Source organism: Microcebus murinus, chromosome 7 (genome assembly GCF_040939455.1).
Source record: "Microcebus murinus isolate Inina chromosome 7, M.murinus_Inina_mat1.0, whole genome shotgun sequence".
Taxonomy (NCBI): domain Eukaryota; kingdom Metazoa; phylum Chordata; class Mammalia; order Primates; family Cheirogaleidae; genus Microcebus; species Microcebus murinus.
Genome location: NC_134110.1, coordinates 11,716,881 through 11,738,355, shown reverse-complemented (window position 1 = coordinate 11,738,355; position 21,475 = coordinate 11,716,881). Strand labels below are relative to the sequence as shown.

General features: G+C 39.4%; 1 protein-coding gene across 3 annotated transcripts in view; it reads right to left on the bottom strand.

The window, feature by feature from the left end:
* Positions 1–21,475, bottom strand: part of MCTP2 (multiple C2 and transmembrane domain containing 2) — a 233,004-nt gene that overhangs the window by 151,323 nt on the left and 60,206 nt on the right. For 2 of the 3 annotated variants that reach the window (XM_076004796.1, XM_076004798.1), the window contains exons 3-4: positions 11,331–11,393; positions 10,003–10,111 (exon numbers count right to left, since the gene is read on the bottom strand). In XM_076004796.1, the coding sequence (XP_075860911.1) occupies positions 10,003–10,111; positions 11,331–11,393 (172 nt within the window). The remainder of the gene's footprint in view (positions 1–10,002; positions 10,112–11,330; positions 11,394–21,475) is intronic. The other variant, XM_076004797.1, reaches the window with a different exon arrangement.

Here is a 21,475-nt window from a genome sequence, read left to right as displayed (position 1 = left end):
TACCTGAAACACGGCATGCAACACAGCACCTATCATAGTAGTATAGAAATAGACAACTTATAAAACCACCCACTCTATCTAGAGAGGTCCCTTCCAAACAAATAGAAGGCATGTTAAATTAAATTCAAGTCAATGATCTTCAGTTGGGTGTAAGGCAATTTCTTACACGCAACAGATACAGGGCATCCTACTTTTGCTCCAGGGTACTTTGCAGGAGTTGAAATAGAATTCTGCAGAAAGAACAGGTAAACTGACTCTATAAAGCAATAGAGCATTAGGACATTCTAATCCATCCATGAGTTTGCACAGAGCCTCAACACAACCAAACAACAACAATTTTCATAGGAAAGAGCTCAGCTCTGGGCATACATTAAAGGCTATTAGGACAAACATGCCAGATGATGGCAAAGGAATAAATAGAAACAAATTTAAAAACTGAGCTCCAATCACTAACTTCGGGACCTCAGCAAGCTACCAAAACTCAATGAGTGAAGGAAAAGCACTCCTGTGTGACAGGGTGGGTGTGTGCATTGTGAATGACAGTCTGCCTGCTGCAGGGGTCCAGATATGTTTTTGTTGCTCCCACACGAGCATACCAATGATCTCATGCCATCTGGTGTTCAGAGAAGGTACTCCAATGAAAGCTAACCCCAAATTTTGCAAAATAGCAGGGACTGACCTTTCAATAGGATGACACTGTGGTATGGAGCTGGCACTTGAACAAATGAACGTATCCGCAGGAATCAAAGAGAAATTGTAGAAGCAGACCCCACTGTGTATTGCATTTTCATATATAATTAAAAGGTGACAGTCAAATCATCAGGAAAAGAAATATTTAGTCCTAGTTAGTTAGATGGCAATTTGGCAAAAGTAAAACTATTAATAAGTTCCTACTCCAAGCCAGAAACCAAAATAAACTTGAGACAGATGAAACAGATAATTGGAAAATATAAAACCAGACAGAAAAAAGAATGAATATGAGTTCATGAGTATGTCTCTCAAGAGAAAAAAGGCCTTTCTAGGTACAAAAGTGAAAAAAAAAAAAGACACTTTTCAGAATAGAATAGTAAAACTAAAATGATTTTTGCAGCAAAAACAGAGGAATGAGCAACAGCAATGGATGGAATAGACTATGCAAAAGAAAGAAAAGCAAGTATCTTATAACCAAACATATTTAAGTGTCCAAAATCATTAATACAAAAATGAATTAAAGCACAAAGAAGATAATATTTTTATCAAATTTATATTCTACATATGATATAGATGAGAAATGGAAAGTGGACCAATTCCATGCTACTGCCGGGTCAAAGTATTAATAGATCTTGCTCAAGCATAAACTGGCAATACTGTAATGAGGATCTTAAAATGTTCAGATCGTGTAACAGAAAATATTCAATACACCTGAATAAATAACTTACAAAGTAATAAAAAAAAAGTAGTACACATAAATTAGGCATAGGAATATTTGCTGTGGCATTACTCCTAATAATAAAAATTTCAAACAAACCTAATTTGGAATGTTTATTTTAAATACTATGATGCATCATTTAAGCTTTTAATTTCTTCTCAAAATAAAATTTTTATAATATAGAAAAGTATGTGTTTGATTAAATAAAAAAACAGCAGGTAATCAAATAATTTAAAAACCAAACCCTATTTTGCATTAGATAGCAAAACATTTCAAAAATCAGATCCGCACAGAACAGTCAAGTTCAAAACTCCGGTAAGCCATGCCCTAGTGGTGTGCCTTCTTCTATGCCAGCTTCTCCGTGTAGGTCACTATAATATCTGAGGGGAATTTTCTGGGTCAAATTTAAGATGGGGAAAATAAAACTATCAACCCACAATAGAGCCCTTATTCAAATGACATGCCTGTTAAGATAGCCTCTCTCTAATTTTTGCTGACTCCCAGGAAATGGGAACTGGCCTCAGAAAACACCTTTAACAACCATCAGCACCACACTGGAGGTGGCAGCAGTGATGGGGGGAACAAAATCTATCTCAAAAAGAGTAAAAAAGCTAAATGATATACAAAAGGCACAAAAAATTATGGAGCAACTGGCAAGATGAGCCCCAAATAAAACTAACAGAAAAGTCATGAGGTCATTCCCCTTTCCTACAGGGGAAATGCAAAAACTAAGCCCAAGCAAGAATACTCTATCAAGGATGACTAGAGCAATTGACACTATAATAGCTAATATTTTTTATTTATTTTAATATTCTTTTTTTAAATGTCAGAATATTATGGGGACACAAATGTTTGGGTTACATGGATTGCTTCTGTACTGTGTGAGTCCAAGTTATAAGTGTGCCCACCACCCAGATAGTGTGCATTGTACCTGTCAGGTGTGATTTCACCCACTTCCTCTTTCCACCCCTCCACCAGCCTATACTAGCTAATGTTTATTGCACAATGCTTCAGTGCCATCACCCCACAACAAATCCCCACAAGCGCACGCACCAAGTTAATCCTAACCATAGGCCTAGCAGGCTTATCCTAGACCATGTCTGAGCTAGGAGGCAAACTCTGGTGGTCTGTGTCCAAATTCTATGACTCTTAGCTATTATCCAGTGCCCCCCTAATTTCACATCATGGCACAAATGAAAATGGTCATTTGTGGGGCACAGCAGCGTATATGGAAGAGAGTGCTGAGGGGCGGGCCCAAGCCCAACGGAGGTGCCCAGAGGGCTGAGGGAATGAATACTTCAGTACATCCCATTCAGAGCACACCTGTTGGGAAGCTCAGCACACAACACAGAGTTCTAGAAACACCCACTTGTCCTTCAATTACAGCTGCAACAAGAGGAATATGTTTCTCTCTGGGTCTTAATAGAAAAGTGTATTTTCCTTATAAAGAAAAAAAAATCACATAACCATAAAAATCGTATAATTGTAAAAGGAAACTAGGACTTTAATCAGAGGTCCCTTACATTTGAACATTTTGGTGACATTTTACAAATGTACTAAACATCTGTGACATGGCAGAATTTTCACACTATTGGGAGATCTTGTAATATTTTCTCTAGACCATCCCTTTCAAATATGAAAATGACTTATCTAATGCATTTTTTCTGTAATCCGCAGATGAAGATTGTCATTGCCCTAAAAACAAATGTCAAGTATCTACCTGTGCTGGAGGTGAAGAAAGAAAATTGGGGGGGATGAGTGGATCATGAATTTTCATGGCCTAAAACTCAAATCAAAAAGAAGACTATCAACCCTCAACCTACAGGTAGAGTGATCTTCACGGCCCCAGAAATGTTACAGGGAACTTCAATAGACCTTTCTTTCCCTTTTGCAACACTGAAAAGTGGCCACAAGAGGGCACTAGCAACATAGCATTCTTTCAGTCGACAGCATCAAACTAATACAAGCACCTAACATCAACAGAAACACAGGATTTTGAAGTAGAGTCTATTGTTTTCCGGGTATTGATGCTGCAGGAGTCAAGAGGGTATGAGCTGAGAATTTTGCCCAGGACAAGAGACCTGCCCACATCACAACACTGATGATCAAGCCAGGCCTGGAGCACAGGTCTGCTGGCATGAGCTCCACCAGCTCTAAGACACCAAAGTACCTTCTCAGCCACTTTCCCTTCCACAGCAAATAGAGCCAGGGTGCAATTTCCTCCATGCATCAACCAAATCGTGAAGCAGTTGGACTTAAAAGTGATTGGTCATACATATTCCTTCTGCTTTACCAATCTCAGCGTTTAAGACCACCAAGAGCCACTATGCTGGCTCAGATCAAGAACTTAAAATAGGCATAGGCTTATTGGATCAAAAACAATATGTCTTTTATAACCTCCCAGGAGAAAAATGAGAGAGAAGTGTGGACTGCAAGGGAATAAAAGGAAAGAGTTAGGATGAGGAAACAGGGAGTAGAAAGAACAAAGGAAAAAGATGAGAGGGATAAGGAGGGGCGAGGGAGTGGTCAGACAGGAGCAGACAGGCAATGAGAGAGACAGAACAGAGATGGAGGGAAATGACCATGTTTTTTCTCCTGTAGGTTGCTAAAGGAGCACAAGGGAATGCCTGGACAATTTATGGCACTCAAGTAAGTATCATTCTTAGAAAGACCACCATAGCAACCAAAGTCATCCAGCAGAAAACTAATAAAATTTAAAATAGGGCTGCTTAATTTAGTCCTGAGCTCCCCAATCCTGGATCTAGTCTAGTAAAGGCTGAAAGGCCACATGCCAGAGACTCAAAGGAAATTTGTGAAGAACTGGAAAACGACCAGCAAGGAACAATCTGCTAAATGTAGTCACACTTCTAAAGCTACCTCATTCAAACTTCTCAGCCTCCCAGGACACTATTCTTATATCCACGATTACTCATGCTTATTATGACAGGGAGTTATTACTTAGTCACCCCACTAACTTGGTTATTTTTGATGACCAGTACGTTTTTCTGCTTTTATTTTATTTTTAATGCATGCTGACATGTGCACACACATACACAAGTTGACAACTAAAGACCCTGGGGTGTCCTGGCTGGGAACTACACAATACTCCTTTCTGAACACCATTGCTAACCTTGCCCGTTGTTTCGAAGCCAGAACTCCCTCCTGATTCTTATCAATGAAAAATTACTGACTTTGTAGTTTAGCGAACTTCACAAAAAAATCCAGAAAAATCCCCAAAGCCCACCTTGATAGGTGACTTAATGAACCAGCTCTGTGTCTGAGCCAGCAAAGCCAGACGTAGGTGAAGCACTCACAGCACTTCACTCAGGAAGTGCACTTCCCAGTCCCTGGCCGATGGCATCGTAACAGAGAGACACGGGCCCGCTGGCACCTGGGGGGCTTCTCCACACCTTTTCCTGATGGGCAAAGTGACCAAAAGTTCTAATCCACAGTCACAAACCCTATAAGAACTTTTTAATACCCTTTCTTGGGGTTTGTCAAAACTGTCTTTTCCTGAGATAGATAACCATAATTTTTTACTAAACTGCTCAGTGAAATATTTTAAAAAATGACTTTTTATTACCCAATATTTCCAGATTTTTCTGAATTATTTCATGACACACCACAAAGATGCTTCCTAGGTACTTCCATTGAAAGCATAAGCTCCAAATCTTGATAACTGCCTAATTAGATTATACCTTCTTTATTTTAAATAATGTTTATAAAGCAGTTGTTTTAGAGTAAGAATCCAAAACTCAGACTATAATATTCTAGATAGAGACCACCAAACTTTGGCCCTTTGGTTCATCCAGACCACTGCCTGTTTTTGTAAATAAAGTTTTATTGGAACACAGCTATGTTCATTTGTTTACATATTGTCTATGGCTGCTTACCCACTATGTCTAAAGAGCTGAATAGTTGTCACTTTGGGCCCCCTAAAGCCTAAAACATTTACTATCTTGCCCTGTACATAAAAAATTTACTGATCCATGTTCTAGACAGAAAGTTACATAAACAGTAATGATTATATAACAATCCAAGGAAAATGCTGAACTCTTTCCTTAGCAAAAAAATGATTCATCAAAACTAGTATTCTCCCCCAAAATTCAAAAATAGAGATTACTCAATTGAAAGTAAAGATCCTAAAGCTGCTCCTCTGTAATCAAGGTTTCAACACATTCAAATGACTGTTGGAAGGAGCCTCTGTCATAACTGAAAATCAATATTTGATCAGTTGTATTTTTGACTTAAAAATTAAATACATGATTCCACATAAGGATAATAAAATACAGATGACCTGTGGACAGCATGGGTTTTAACAACGTAAGTCCATTCAAACATGGATTTTCTTCTGCTTCTGCCACCCATGAGGCAGCAAGAACAATTCCTCCTCTTCCTCCTCCTCCTCAGCCTACACAACATGATGATGAGGATGAAGACTTTTGTGATGATCCACTTCCACTTAATGAATAGTAAGTATATTTTTTTCTTCCTTATGATTTTATTAATAGTATACCATTTTCTTTTCTCTAGCTTACTTTAGTGTAACAATACAGTGCATAATACATAAACATACAAAATATGTGTTGATTGACTGTCAATGTTACCAGTAAGACTTCTGATCAATAATAGGCTATTAATAGTTAAGTTTTGGGGCATTCAAAAGTTACATGTGGATTTCTGACCATGCAAGGAGTTGGTGCCCCTAACCCCTTGCATTGTTTAAAGGTCAGTGATATAAACAAACTCCTATGCTGAAGACAGAGCACAGAGAGAGGGCACAGGGATATTGACAAATTGACACAAGTTAAGGACCAAGTGCCCCAGTTCACTGATGAGGCAACCAACATCAAACATAGAAATCAGCTCTGCACTGGGAGTCAGAAACATAGGCATTAGTTATTATAACTAATATCTATAATGTCTCATCATTTATTGACTTTTCTACATACAGGGCACTATGCTACATAAATATTTTTATTAATATACAATAATTGTGATACATACGGATAATGTGTAATGATCAAACCAGGGTAATTGGAATATCCATTACCTCAAACATTTATCATTTCTTTGTGTTAGGAACATTCCAAATCTTCTACTTATCTTGAAATATACAATAAATGCTGTAGTCATTCTCCTGTAGGACCCCTGCTTAAATCCATAGTGGATGCTCAAATGCTGCCTCATCTGGAGTAGTCTCTTGAACATACCCTGGTCACTAATGTAATGCCTGAGACACTAAAGCAGAAATTAACACAGTCACAGCACAGGAAGGCACACTACCTTATCCCACACAGTATTATAGAAACAAGGACTTGTTGGGGGTAGGGTATTTTCTTAATAGATAATGATTAATCTTGCCAATAAAGGAAAACCGTCAAGGACAGTCACTACTGGTTTCAAAAGAAACTGGGGCTGGTCCAGCATGGTTTATGACCTGGACTTATTAGGTATTTATACTTGAGTTATATTAGTTATACACAAGATAAAAGCCAAATTCCCACGTGATGTTTTAACTCTGAGGAAACTACGCAGATAAAGATGACAATAGCTGGGATGAGAGCACAGACTATGGTCTTCCTTTGGTCTTGAAACAGCAGGATATGGAGCAAGTGCAAGTGAACCCTATTGTGTCGTGAACGTTCCAATGTGTGCAATGGCTGCATCATCTATAAGCTTGCTGACCATCTGCTAGGATTCTGCTGTGACTGTATCAGCATGATACACCAACAGTAGTGTAGCCTGATAACTCATGCCAATAAAGACTGTAAGTGATGTTTTCCCAGAAAAGATGGGAAAAACTGGAAAAGGAGTAGCTGGCAGATAGAAGAGGTCCAGGGCCTATGGATATAACCAAAGTTACAAATAACTGGGAAAATTTAAAACAAGACATGTATTTGAAGAACACTTTCTTCCTTAATAAAGTTATACACACTCTCTCTAGAACATTTCTAATCTCCAGATAGGCTGTCATAAAATGAACTGGATAATGATCATTATTTGACAGAAGCACCCACTGCATATTGTGCGGGTTTGGAGAAATAGGGTATTTGCGAGCGGTGACATCACACTGGTGTATGATCGTGTCCCTGAGGTGTTATTTCAGCCATGAGATGCTATCTGCCCTAAGTCATTAAAAATAACATAAGAGATGTAGCCACTAAAACGGATGTGTTTACAACAATGATAGAAACAAGAAAGGCACAACTGATATATAAGAAACTATGATTTGATTAAAAAACTATTTATGAACAAGCAGAAAATGAAGTTTTTTCACAATTTTAAAATGCTATTTCTGAGAGAATACATGAGAGAGGGGCAGGGTGGAGAAAGAGAGAATGATGGGGGATTGGGAAGGGAAGGAAAAGGAGGGAGGGGAGAGAGGGAAGGAGGGAGACAGAGCGAGAGAGAGATTGAGATTATACTTAAGGGGGAACAAAAGGACATATTTAATATAGTCCTGAAAATGAAAGTCAGTTGAGATAAAATTAGTAGGAGAATCCAAAACCCAAAACATGAGCAGTAGAGAGTCACAGCAAAAGTTTCTGGGGCAGAGGTGGCATAGGAGGATAGGAGGGTATGTGGCAGGTGAGCCAGCAATGCTCAAGTTTGGAGGCAGCAGATACAGGAAGCAACTGTCAGGGCGACTGGCTGGTGCAGCTCACACAGGAAGCCGGAAGGGCCAGCACTGTCCTATCCCTGGAGGCTGAGCAAGGGCCAGCAAAGGCACTTGAGGACAAACAGGAACAGTGCACACAGGCACATTCCCGAAAGGAAGGCTCTAAGTGGCAGGTGATAACCAGGAGAAATGGGAAGAACCCAGCCTGAACTACTGGCTCACCTTGTCCAGCTGCATGTCCCAGCCCTCCTCGCCACCACTGAGGGCAGGACACAGTAAGCACAAACAGCATGCACAAACAGAAACACATAAACAGAAAGATGGACACACCTCTCCAGAGAGCCAAACATGCAAAAGGAGAGGCAGGGAATATAATACACTTATATCCAAGACAGAGAGTACCAGACAGGAGGTTTTAAACATATACTTAGTATTCTCAAAAAGAGATGGCATCATCTCATTCCTAAAACAAAGACAGACTACTATAAAAATTTAAAAATGACAACACAATAGATAAACAGAACAGCACAATGTTAACAACTGACAAGAAAATGAGCAAGATAGAAGATCAAGCCAAGGAATTCTTCCTGAAAGAAAAATCAAGGGAAAAATGAGAAAGAAAAGGTAAGAGACAGAGATGACAACAAAAAGTCAAAAGGCCCTTCCTTCATTGAAAAGATGTTCTAAAGCAGAGTTGAGAGGAAGCAACAAGAGAAACTGGTCAAGACCTGAAGCAAGACACAAAGAACTCTTTAGACTAAAAAGGCCCCCAACTATTAACCAAATACATTTAAAAAGATCGTAAAGAATAAAACACATATATCTGCCTATAGCAAAATGAAAAAACCTCTGAAGGATAAAGGAGGCCATAAAATTAAAGATAAGTGACAGACTGGAAGAAAAATATTTTCAATATATATTTGAAAAATCATCAATGCTGAAAATTATAAAGAATTATAAAAATTTAGAAGAAAAAACTCAACTGAAAACCAGACACTTTATATAAGTTAATGCCTACCATCCTTCTAATAGTACCTAAGATAGGTTAACATCACCTTCCTTGTTTTACAGATGAGGATGCCAAGGCATTAAGGCATCAAGGAATGTTCTTAAATCAAATAGCAATGAACATAGAAGCCAAGATTTGAGTCCATGTGGTGGTTGGACACCCCATCCACTCTTAAACATGTGCTATTTTAGGTAAGGTATAGCCTTATCTGTGCACAGAGGCATATGCAATATGTTCATTACAGCTTTATTGATACTGCTGAGAAAGTAGGAAATAAAAAGCTATCATCAGTAGAGGAACAGGTATATACAACATTATACTATGGAGTATTAGCAATATGTAAATGATAGGAGATATATTAATATGGAAAAACAGTCAATCTTGAAGACTTATAAAGTAAGAAAAAAAAGCTTATTGAAGAATAATATGAATAGTTTACAATCATCTTAATTTAAAAATATATATTGGTATATAGTTATGGAAAGGTATAGAGACATGTGTAAAAGGTAAATAAAGCAAACACAAACAAATACTAGCTATTAGATGGAGTCCAGTAGAATTTCAAAGCTGAAGGGAGCTGGTTGAAAGAATAATTTCCATCAATATGGATATCTGATGACCTTATCCTAAGGATGCATTCACATCTTTCTCGTGGATAATTAGAGAAGTAGGATCCAGGGAACCTTTTCTTGAGCAGCTGCTGTGTGTGCCAGACATATAGCTACCAGCATTACCTCATTTCATTCTAAAACAACTTGATGTGATTATTACTATTGTTAACTTAATAAAAAAGGATAGTGAGGTTCAATGTGTTTAAATAATTTAATGCAAATGTCCCATACCAGGAAAGGCTTAGATTTGAGCTCTGGTCTGGCCTAAACCATGCTGTGATAGAAAAGGTTGACTGATAGCATTGACACAAGAGAGAGGAAGGAGTTCTCAGGCTACAGATCCAGGTCTTACCGCAGCGATCTCGGACTACCAGGTTCCGGCCTTCCTTCAGGTGTATGGTGAGGAGGTAGGCGAAAGAGCTGGGCAGGTGACTCAAGGCATCGCCGGCTTCCCCAAGAGTCTGCACAGATGGAGAAGGCAGTTAAGTCAGTGGGTCTTGGGCCCATGCGAGAGAAAGTTCAGAGACATTTCTTAAATTAAGAGGGAAAAAAGAAAGGTCACTATGAGGGTCACCTGTCATCTCCAATTCCCACTCATTTAGATGTTTTTATGATGCTATATTAACAAGTCCTTTATATTTCTCCCCAGTGAGATTTTATCAGAATTTGGAAGCAATTGTGATTATATCTTTGCACAATTAACCGTCTAAGAATTATATGATCTCAAGAGAAACCAGAGTATGTCCTTCCAAGAATTAGATAAGCAATACTCCAACCTCCGAAACACCCTCATTAAACTGCAAGATTTCTTACTATAAAACTTAAACTTATGGTAGAACCCTGAGAGAGGAAATAGCAGGACAACGTGCAGCTTTCTAAGCTCAGATGTAAACTGCCTCTCTCTGCTTGTCCACCCTTCCCACCAAGCCCCGCCAACTTTGGGAGACCTCCCTCCTCCACGTGCGATCACATTTGAGATCTCGACACTCTGTAGACCCCTCCTGAGCCTGCATGTCCATCCAAGCACATGCTCCTCGCCTGAGTCCCCATGGAATGCTGCCTCTGCCCAGCACTCTCCTGGCTTTCCCACGTTGCTCTCTCAACTTTCCCACATTGCTCTCTCATTCCGCGTCTCCTACTCTTGTCCTCAGTGTCTCCCATCTCCTGGCTCAGCCACTTCTATCCACAGATATGCATTGACTCCCGTGGGCCATAATGTCAAATGCAAGTCTATTTTCAAATATTTATTACATTAGTCCAATTAAAGTTTCGAGCCAGTTCAAACTTTTTACTGTCCTCAAAGTTAGAGGACAGATAAAATCATTTATCGTTCACTTATTGGGCATTCAATTAATTGATCCTGCGGCTAAGCCACCCTTGACAGCCTTCTTTTGAAAGTTTCAAAGCACTTCAAAATGGTTTTATCTCCTTCACTATCTCACTTGATTTCATAGCTGCTCTATATTTTTAGAAGAATCCATCCCAGTCTGACAAATCAATAGACACTGAATTAATATCATCCAGCTACAATTTGCAAGGCCTGTTCTTGTACGCAGATATAGTTCAGCAGTCTTTAGAAATAAAAGAGGCAAAAAGAATACATACCCAAATATCGATGAGAAATATTTACAATGTTTACAATATTTACTTTAGTATTTATTTTTAAGGAATGTCACTCACTGATTGTTCTTCAAAATGTTGAGATGTCATAGAAGCATTCAGATCACCACTGCCACATAGCTTCTGGGGGGAAAAAGGTGTGTTTTTAAAAAGTAAATGAATATCAACCCATGAAGATATCCTCTATCACTGCAGTCCCCAACCCTGGGTCCACAGACCTGTACCCCTTGGCCTGTTAGAGACAGGGCCAAAGACCTCCACTGTCCCACCTTGGTCCATGGAAAAATTGTCTTCCATGAAATTAGGAACCAGGAGTCAGGTGTGCGGGGGTGTGCACAGCACGAGGTGAAACCAGTCCCTGCTGCCTAAAGCGTTGTGGACTGCTACAGTCTATCAGGTCTTTCCCTTTGGATATCTGATTTTTGCATACTCAGAAGAAGTGGCCTTAGTGGTATCAATCTGGCTGTAGCCTCTGCCACCTAAGTCACCAACCAGAGTGTGGATTAGAGTGATTGCACTTACCTGGTGGGCCACTCAGGCATCCCTAGTCCATCCACGGGCTTAGGGTGCAACTATAACAGGTTTGTTTCTAGTGCAGGAAGTGGAACAGCAGGACCGTTCTGCCAGGTCCCTCTCAAGTGGGCCTGTGAGGCCTCTACCCTCCAAGGGGAAATGGGCAGGTCAGGATGCAGAGGACTAAGTATGTCATAGGAAACATCTGAAAATGTGATTTGAAAGACTTTCCTCCAACTGTACCTCCATGGGTCTAGCAACTGTACAATCACCAACCCCAAAGTAGGAAATGCAAATTCTGAACAAGTGACCTCAGAATGGGAGGCATCTATGTTTCCTAATTTAAATATAGCTCCCATACCCAGGAAATGATAACACAAGGCAGCGAAACTTGCATCATGGAATAGTGAGTGTGGGGTAGAGCAGACTTCTCGGTTGTACCAGGTTTTACATGTATGAATGAGGAGTCCAGAAGAGCTCCAGGACTTACGAGATTTCTGAGCTGACTGTGAGGGCAGCTGCCTTCATTGACAGGCAGAGTGGAAGAGACACAAGCAAATGGCCTCCCAGCAATTTGAGGATGTTCCTGTTTGGTACATCAGGTAGGGCTGACTTCTTTTGTAAAAAAATATAAGATTTTGCCCTCCAAAGAAGGCTGGGTAACTCCAAGCTATTGGCCATTATGGAGACAGAAAGCAGGCCTGCAGAGTCTGCTCAGATAACATGAGCCCTGTGGGTGGAGGTGGGGACCAGGGGCACTGATGACATGGGTTCTTTCCATCCACAGCAACCATCAGGCAGGTCCCAGGCACAAGTCAGAGATCCTGCTGGGTGGCAGGCTGTCTTCCAACACATACATTCACTCTCTCAGATGGAGCTGTAGGAAGAAATACAAGCCTAGTTCCAGACTAGGAGGGCAATTTTTCAGCACCCAAGAGAGATCATGGGGAGTTGCAAACAAGCATGGGCTCTCTGGCCCACTGCAGTGACATCAAGAAAGGCTGCAACTGGGCAGAAATGAGCCTTGAGCACAAGAAGCTTGGAGCCTCACAGTGCCCTAGCTGGGAGGAACAGAAGCCCTATAGTTAGTTCCTCAAATCCGCAGTTCTCACACCTGTCAATTTCCCCATCAGCACCAGGTCTAATATCTCTGGACCTGGGGTGGGGAACTTGCAGCCTTAAGGCCACATGAGGCCTTCTAGGTCATTAAGTGTTGCCTTCTGACTGAATCCAAACTTTACAGAACAAATCCTTTTATGTCTAATACATTTTTTTGTTCTTCTTTTATATTTTTATTTTTAAATGAACATATTTAAAACATCAAAGAATAAAATATTTCCATGAAATAATCCTCCCAGATTGACTGGCACAATTAGAACATTAGTAAGCCATAAGGGCTAAATTGGCAGCTGCTAAGATCATGATTTAGTTCTAACTTCCCCTGCCTGACTGGTGCCACTACTGCATGAGGCTGGTTGGCGAGAGTTTATGGGGATGGAGTACGCCGGTCTGTTACCAGCTTTTGACAACAGTGCACCATGTTTCTGTTTGAAGTAGAATTTGTGAAGAGTTACACAGCTTAACAGTATTTTTTAATTCTGTCTGCTTAACACCCTATCTTGTCAAAGAAGACCAAAATAATGCTGAAGGAAGAAAACAGATTTTTTAATGATGATTAGGAACTGCAATATTACCTTGTTTCTGCTAAAGATAAGATGATTTGCTTGCTTTGTGGTACTGCAATATCAATATCAAAGAAATTCAATGTTCATCAGCATATAACACTCATAAGGACCACAAATATCTTAAATTAGAGGAAGAGGCATGAAAGGTTGTATTGAAGAAATTAAAAGATGAAAAGCAAAAGCAAAGTCAATTATTTCAAGCAGCAATAAGACCTGCTTAAAATAATGCCACTGAAGCAACTTATAAAGTAGCTTATAGACTCAGGAAAAAGGAAAGCCATTCAGTGATGTAGAAATTGTGAGTGAATGCATTGTTGAAGTTGTAGGATACTTAGACCCCAATAATGTTTCAAAGTACAAACAACTGCCTCTTTCAAGGCAGCTGACTGGCAGCATGATTTAGCCTTCAACTTAACAGAACTTCATGCAATACTTCAAAAGGAAAATATACATTATCCAACCATTCTGTGTGATTCAATTGATACTACTGACTTGGAGCAGGTTTATACTTCATTTGGGCCATAATAGATGTTCTTTTTTTAGGAGGCATTACTCGCTTTGGGCACTCTTACAAACAGAACACAGGGAATAGATATCTTCAACAACTTTCAAGATAAATGTCGTGAAGTTGGACTGAATTTGATACATTTGATGAGTGTATGTACAGATGGTGCACCTTCCATGACAGGAAAACATGAAGGGTTTATTGCACAGATTTAAAAAAGTATTGTAGTAACACATCCAGATGCTCTCATTTCTTTTCATTTTATCTTGCATCCAGCAAAATCTCTTTGCTAAAGCTACTATTTTAAGTGACACTTTGCAACAAGTTACAAGTATTGTTAGCTATATTCGAGCAAATGCAACATGGCCTTGTCACAGTGTTGTAATATGCTAACTTTGGACGATGAGGCTTTCAGTGTGGATTTGCCCTATCATTCTAAAGTGCATTCGCTATCGCAAGGACAGGTGTTAGCCAAAATTTTATCTCTATTAAATTTTATGAGGAATAGTAGCAGCAATGTAAATTATTGAAAGAAGATTTCCATAGGAATGCAGCATTTCTGTGTGACATGTCAAATCAAAATGACTTGAATATTTCTTTGCCAGGTAAACTAAATCTATATATGATATGTAGCAAAAAATCCAAGCATTTCAAGGAAAACCAAAACTATCTTTTTTCAAAACACTTCTTCAAAAGGAAATTTTGGATGAACAGTTTCCCTAGTTAGCAAAGGTCACTGATGAGCAGGATGATGTACGTGAATCATTTGAAGCATACACAGCTGTTATAGACCTATTAACTGGAGAATACAATGAAAGGTTCACTGACTTTGAGAATCATGATAATGTCACACTTAAATTAGCATTTTAGCCTCACCTAGTTGACATCCCCAAGGCACCTAAAGAAGTATAGATGGAATTGATTGAGTTCCCAGTAGAAGACATTTTAAAGTCGTTGTTTGATATGAAGAAAGATCCAACTGAAATATGGACAAATGCAGTAGAATACCCATGCCTTCAGCAGCATACCCAAAAAATGCTTTCTTGCTTTCCAACTTATTGCTGTGAATCTACATTCTCCTATCTAACCCAAATCAAGACACCCTAACGTCACAAATAACTGATACCCATCTAGAGGATCAATTGAAATTGTGAATCTCCATGATGCAATCCAATATTCAAATTCTTTCCAACAAAAATCAGACACAACAAAGTCATTAAAATGTTACTTAACTTTAAAATTAACAAATAGTTTTCTTTTTTTAATTATTAAGTACATAGTAATTCGATTTTTACAACATAATGGAGATTGTTAAGTATATCTAATTGAATTTTTTTTGAATGAGGTCTTATTTGTTTACAGTTAAACTAATGCAGCTTTCCAACATGAAAATGCTCCCCACACCTGTCCCTAGACTGTAAATACATCTTGTTCAATTCACATTAACTCACATAGGATTAAGGATCATTTCAGATACTTTTGAGCTATTTCTAGGGCCCTGGAACTTCAGCCACTATATCACCTGGCCCTGAGTACCAACACTGCCTCGGTAGGGAAAAGAGTCCTAACTGGTGCTCAGCTTGGAATGATAGCAGACAAGAAACGAGGCAGTGGATCCTTTGCCAAACAATCTCTCCCATGGTTCTTGGTATCTCCTCTATGTGTACCTGAGAAGCACAGAAGTACCCTCAGGTGAGTTCGGCAGGACAGTCTGAAGACCACTTTATGACTACAAGTGGTCTTATAGGACCACTTATCCTTATCCTTAAAATCAGGTCCTTATTCCACTCTCTCAGTGTCAAAAGATTTATTTGCATGCCTTTTATGCCACACACTATCATTTCCCAGAAATTCAATCAATTTCTGCCTGATTTATAATACCAATAACCATGCCTTCTCTGGCAGAGTCAACAGTAACCAGTACTATCTGCTACTCTGAGGCCTGAAAATCCCCTACTATGGTCTCCAGTTTCATTAAATGAATCAATACTCCATATAACCAACCCTGTTTGAAGACAATTCCACAAAACTACTGGGCTAGGATGAGAATTTCTCTTTAAACTGTATGTTGTTAGCTGAAGATCATAGCAGTCTGGTATCTTCCATCTTCAAGTATAAGAGTGGACGAAGAGGTGCTTAAACAACACCCTCCCAGACAGGCACACCACATACGTTTTCCCAAGTTGGCCTCACTGTACTTAATAATGACATTAATTAACTGAAAAATTAGTTCCCATAACCACTATCATTTAAAGGCTATCAGAAATGAAGACAGAGCTTGCATTCAAATATGCGATAAGTCTTCCACTTACAACAACATGGAAATTCAATGTGAAGACAGACATTAATTCAACATTATGGCTGGTTTTACTCACAGAAAAGTCACAGAACTTAAAGTTATGGTTCCCACAGCCACCATAACTGTCACACACCATATATAAACACCAAGGTAGGAAAGTGATTACCATAAAGAACAGCAAAATGTTCCATATGCACAGGAGGACCGAGTTATAGCCGCTAGGAGACACATAACTTTGAATATTTCCTCACACTCTTGCATAGTGCCGAAGGTCTTACCCACTGAGCAGAAGTTATATTATTTTTACCTTCGTTGTAAACCTAATAAATTGCATCAATAACTTAGTTTTTCATTACAAAGAATACCATTAATATTTATCTCATCAGAAATCCCCAGTATACTACTACTATCATGAGAAGACTTTTTTAATGCTATCAATATGCATAAACAAGCCCTCTAGGTTGCTTTTTTAAAAAAATTGAATTTTAAAAAAATACACTATAAGTTGACATTTTATCATGTGTGTATACTGCCAAAAGTTTTAATATCTGTATATATTTGTATAACCCCCAACACAATCAGGATACAGAATAGTTCTATCACCTAAAAAACTCCTTTGTGCTATCTCACTGTGGTCAAATCTTCCAACTCCTAACCCATGGTAAACACTGATCTGTTTTCAACATACAGTTTTATCTTTTCCAAAATATCATAGCAATGGAATCATACAGTATAGAAACCTTTGAGGCTTTCAGACAGCTTAATGCCTCTAAAATCCATTCAAGCTGTCATCTGTATATATTTCTTTTTATTGTCAAATAGTATTCCATCATATGGGTGCATTATAGATTGTTTATCCGATAAGCAGTTTTAATGATTTGGAAGCACATACACAATGCTTTTTCAAGCACATACTCAGAAAAAAAGAAATTGAGTATCATCAAAGATAATAAATCTCAATATGATAAAGCTGTCTAATTACATACAAGCATTCAGAAATGTAGCATTAGCGTCTTGGCATGAACTTTAGTATGACATTAGTCATCTCTTGCACAACTTATTACTGCTTTTCAGATATGTTTTCTTTATTTTTTTTAGTGAAAGTGAGGTTGCATTGATAGTGTCACTCTACCTCGCTAAACTGAAATTTATGGGAAGGTAATACATAATTTGCATTCCCTTTAGATGAGGATCCTTCATTTATAAGGATGCAAATTTATTAAAATGCAGCAGGATATAGGGAAAGATTAGAAGGAACAGATCAATTATTTAAAAAATAAAATTTCCTGTAGTCACCAAAGATCTTGACAGCAAGACACTGATGCGAATAAACATTTTCCTTTTGTATACACTGAATGTGAGCTTGTACAAATACCACCTCCCACATGGCTCTCTGAAGGATCATACTATGAAACATGCACAGGAAGCCAAATTACAAACTATGTAAGCAGTTACTAGCTGTTTAAATTTCAGTGGAAGAAGATATAAACCCACATCCAAAAAAGCTAAATAAGAGTAAAAAGTTGGCTAAGCAGATCAATTTATATCATGTTTGAAAACTATTCTATTAAAGCATATGAGTGCAGCAAAGAATACATGAATATATATATATACACACACACACACACACATATATTTAATATGTAACCCACATCTAGTCTACTGAGAATATAAATATTTAAGACAACAGACATCACAAACATAAATACCTAGAGGGCAAAGGAAGTGATAACATAAGCAAAAGGGATCAGATAACTTCACTGACCATTAAGCATCACTGGACACAGTGACAGAATTAAAAAAATGAGCTACATGGCAATTAGAGATGAAAATTAGGATTCAGAAAAAACGTTAGGTCTACCAAATGGCTATCTGTTCCTATCCAATTTTTACACAACTTTTTAGGAGGTTATGGATCATACAATCAAGGTATATCAATTTAGTTTTATCTCATCCCCAAAATTATTGTCTAAAAGAGATCACCCTGGAATATTGACTATCTAAAACACAAAATATAAATCATTTGCGTGTGTGTGGGTACATACACCTTACTCAATCACATGATGGTCTAAGACAGTAGCCAGAAAATTACAGCCCATGAGGTAAATCCAGCCCACCACTTGTTTTTACAATAAAGTAAATACAGCCCCACCTATTCACTTATTAATAAACAGTTTATGGCTGATGTCACACCACAACATTAGAATTGAGTAATTGTGACAGAGACCATACAGCCCACAAAAACCAAACCTGTTCACTACCGGGCCCTTTACAAAAATGTCCGCCAGCCCCTGGTGTCATGCTTTAAAATCTTCCTTACATATTCAGCAATATTTGTCCACCAGGTCAGTGGAAAAATTTTCTATAAAATTTTCTGCATGCATACTAGCAGGAGATACTTTAAAAGAATAATTCATTTCACATGGCTTAGCACTTTCTAATTTAGAAATATACACTCCTATTAATTTTTATAATGAGCCCACAGGCCGTTATCAGTTATCAAAATCCACAAACAAAGAGCATGGGCCAGGAGGCCAAATGGCAATGAAAGGGAAGCAGGTGAGTTAGCCTCCCTGAGCATGCTGGGAGAGGCACAGCTCCCCCACCCCCACCCCGGAACATCCAGGTAATCCGCACCTGCGCACAGAGCATCCGAAACCAGTACATGTCGCCTGCCCTCCTGAGAGGAAGCCCCGCACAGCAGTAAATGAGGCTCCGGACTGGATTCAAATCCCACAGCTGCTACTTCCTAGCTTTATGTCCTTGAAAAACTTACTTAAAATTCAAGATACAGGAACATTTCTCAATGGAGCAATAAATAAAATAAATAAAATAAAATAATAAAATAAAATAATAAAATAAAATAAAATAAAATAAAAATAAAATGCCTTATAGACTGTGAAGAGAAAAATGCATTCATTCAAAGGGTATTTTCCAAGAGAGAGCCAACACCGTGCTGGGCTCTTTGTATACAGAGGAAACCCAGTAGACGTGGTCTAAGTTAATCTTTACACAGCGCTTAGCAGAGCTCCTGACACTCGATCTCCCAGTGAGTGCTATTCATGTTGCTCATCTATTATGACTATGCCAGCAGTAGTAGTAGGGAAACACTGGATGCGTATGGGAAGAGTGAACGGAGCAAAAATCTTGATGACTGTGGTCAGCAACTCGAGTCCCTCCCTCCATTCCCGCCAACACCCCCGCCGCCACTGTCACCAGGGCAAAGGGAGAGGGGTGGCTGATGAAGCCTGGGACAGTGCTGTCTCCCCTTACGCTCAGCCCACCAGCCTGTGCACAGCTTCCCACCGCTCTCTCCAAGGCAAAGCTTCCACTCGTTGCTGTCCCCAGGGTCCCAGCAGGTACAGCAAGCACTACCCACACGCTGCTCACCATTCTGCCCCACTGTGAGGAGCACAGCATGGAGCCCGCTGGGGCTCTTCGTACCCTGCTCATGCAGTGGGCAGTGGTTATTACAGTCTGCTAGACATGCCTGCTGGGGTGGGAAAGCCCTACCTGATCTGGCCTCTGTTACTCCTCTGACATCTTCCCCCAGGCCCCGTTGCACCCATCCTTCCTCTCTAGCCACACTGAGTCCTTGCTCTTCTTGGAAACACCAAGTACACTCTTACCACCCTGGGTGGGGCCTTTACGCTTGCTGTTCTCTCCTTCTCAGATGCTTTTTCTCCAGATATGCACCTAACTTGCTCCTTCCCCTCCTCAACATCTTTTCATAAAGCTTATCTTCTCAGAATAGGTTTTTCTGACCACTCTGTTCAAAAGGGTAACACCTCCACCGCGGCATTTTCTCTGCTTATTTCTCTCCATGACACATCACTCTCTGAATGTATCTACAACCTGCAACCTTTCAGAATAGGCACCCCAGGAGGGAGGTGGTTTTGTCTTGTTTTTTTTTTTTTCTTTCTTTTTTTTTTTTTTCACGACTGTGTCTCTAGTGTCTAGATCAGTATCAGTGCATAGTACCTGCCCAGCAGGTGGGGAAGGAGGAAGGAATAAGGAAAGGGAAGCCAAGTCCATGGAAAACCCTGGGGTGTGGCTTACACACCTATCTGGCTGATACCATGATGCTGAGGTATGATTTTTGAGATAAAACAAAAATAGAACACATCCTTGAAGTGTAGAAAGACTGAGACACTTGTTTAATCTTGCAAGCGGAAGCTGCATCCTCTCCTCTGTGGTTTGTCACTTTGCTTCTCCGTGGTCACTAAACTGAAGCACTGCAGTTGCCAAGCAGTTTCTGGAACTATCTCAATGGGGAACTTCTCTAAATCACCCAACTCGCCCACATACGCCAGCACCAAAGCTAGTTATTTACGGCGCCAACTGCCAAATGAAATGTCAAGGCAGGACATACCCCATTGTGGAATCACATGGAGGTTGGGGAGTGGGATATAATCCTTCCTTTCATGATTATTAGTCACTGACCATGACAATAAACCCATTTAACCACTATAATTATCTCTGTGTTTAAAAGGACATGGTAGACACAGAAAAACAAATGTCTTCCTTTTGTGATCAACGATTTTGGATCTCTAGTTCTGAGTAGCAGAACTGCATTTCCAAACTTGCATTCTGCACAGACTTGAGATTCAGACAGTCCTGGATTGAGATCCTGGCTCTGACACTTACTTAGCCTAATGATGACATTAGGCAAGTCATTAAAACTATTCAAGCCTCTGTTTCATTCTGGAAAAAAAAAAAAAAGCAATGTTAAAAATAATAACACTAATAAATATAACTATAATCATGTCAGTGGACGTGTGTTAGGTATTCGTGACTGCCAGGTACTGGGCTAAGAGCTTTCTGTTTTTCTAGCCTCACAGATGTGAAACTTAACCACTCTGCGCTACTCTCTGCCTAACTGTTACCCACAAAAGGAGTCCTCCTCAAGCCTTTCGTGACCACTCTGCTCTAAGCAACCTCTCCCCCAACACCTTACCTGGTCACCTAGCGCTGACTAGAGACTGTCTGCTATTTTATCTTTTCCGATATCTGGCTCTAATCCCAGTTCCACCATCAACACTGAGGACTGGAACCAAAAGAGACTGTTTCTATTTTCTAAATACCTCACTGATGTTACAGGGCATGTAAAGTACCTTTAAAATAACTACTGGGGAAATGACTGGGGAAGAAAATGAAAAGAAAAATCAAGACAAGAAAAAAAAAAAGAAAAGAAAATATAAGC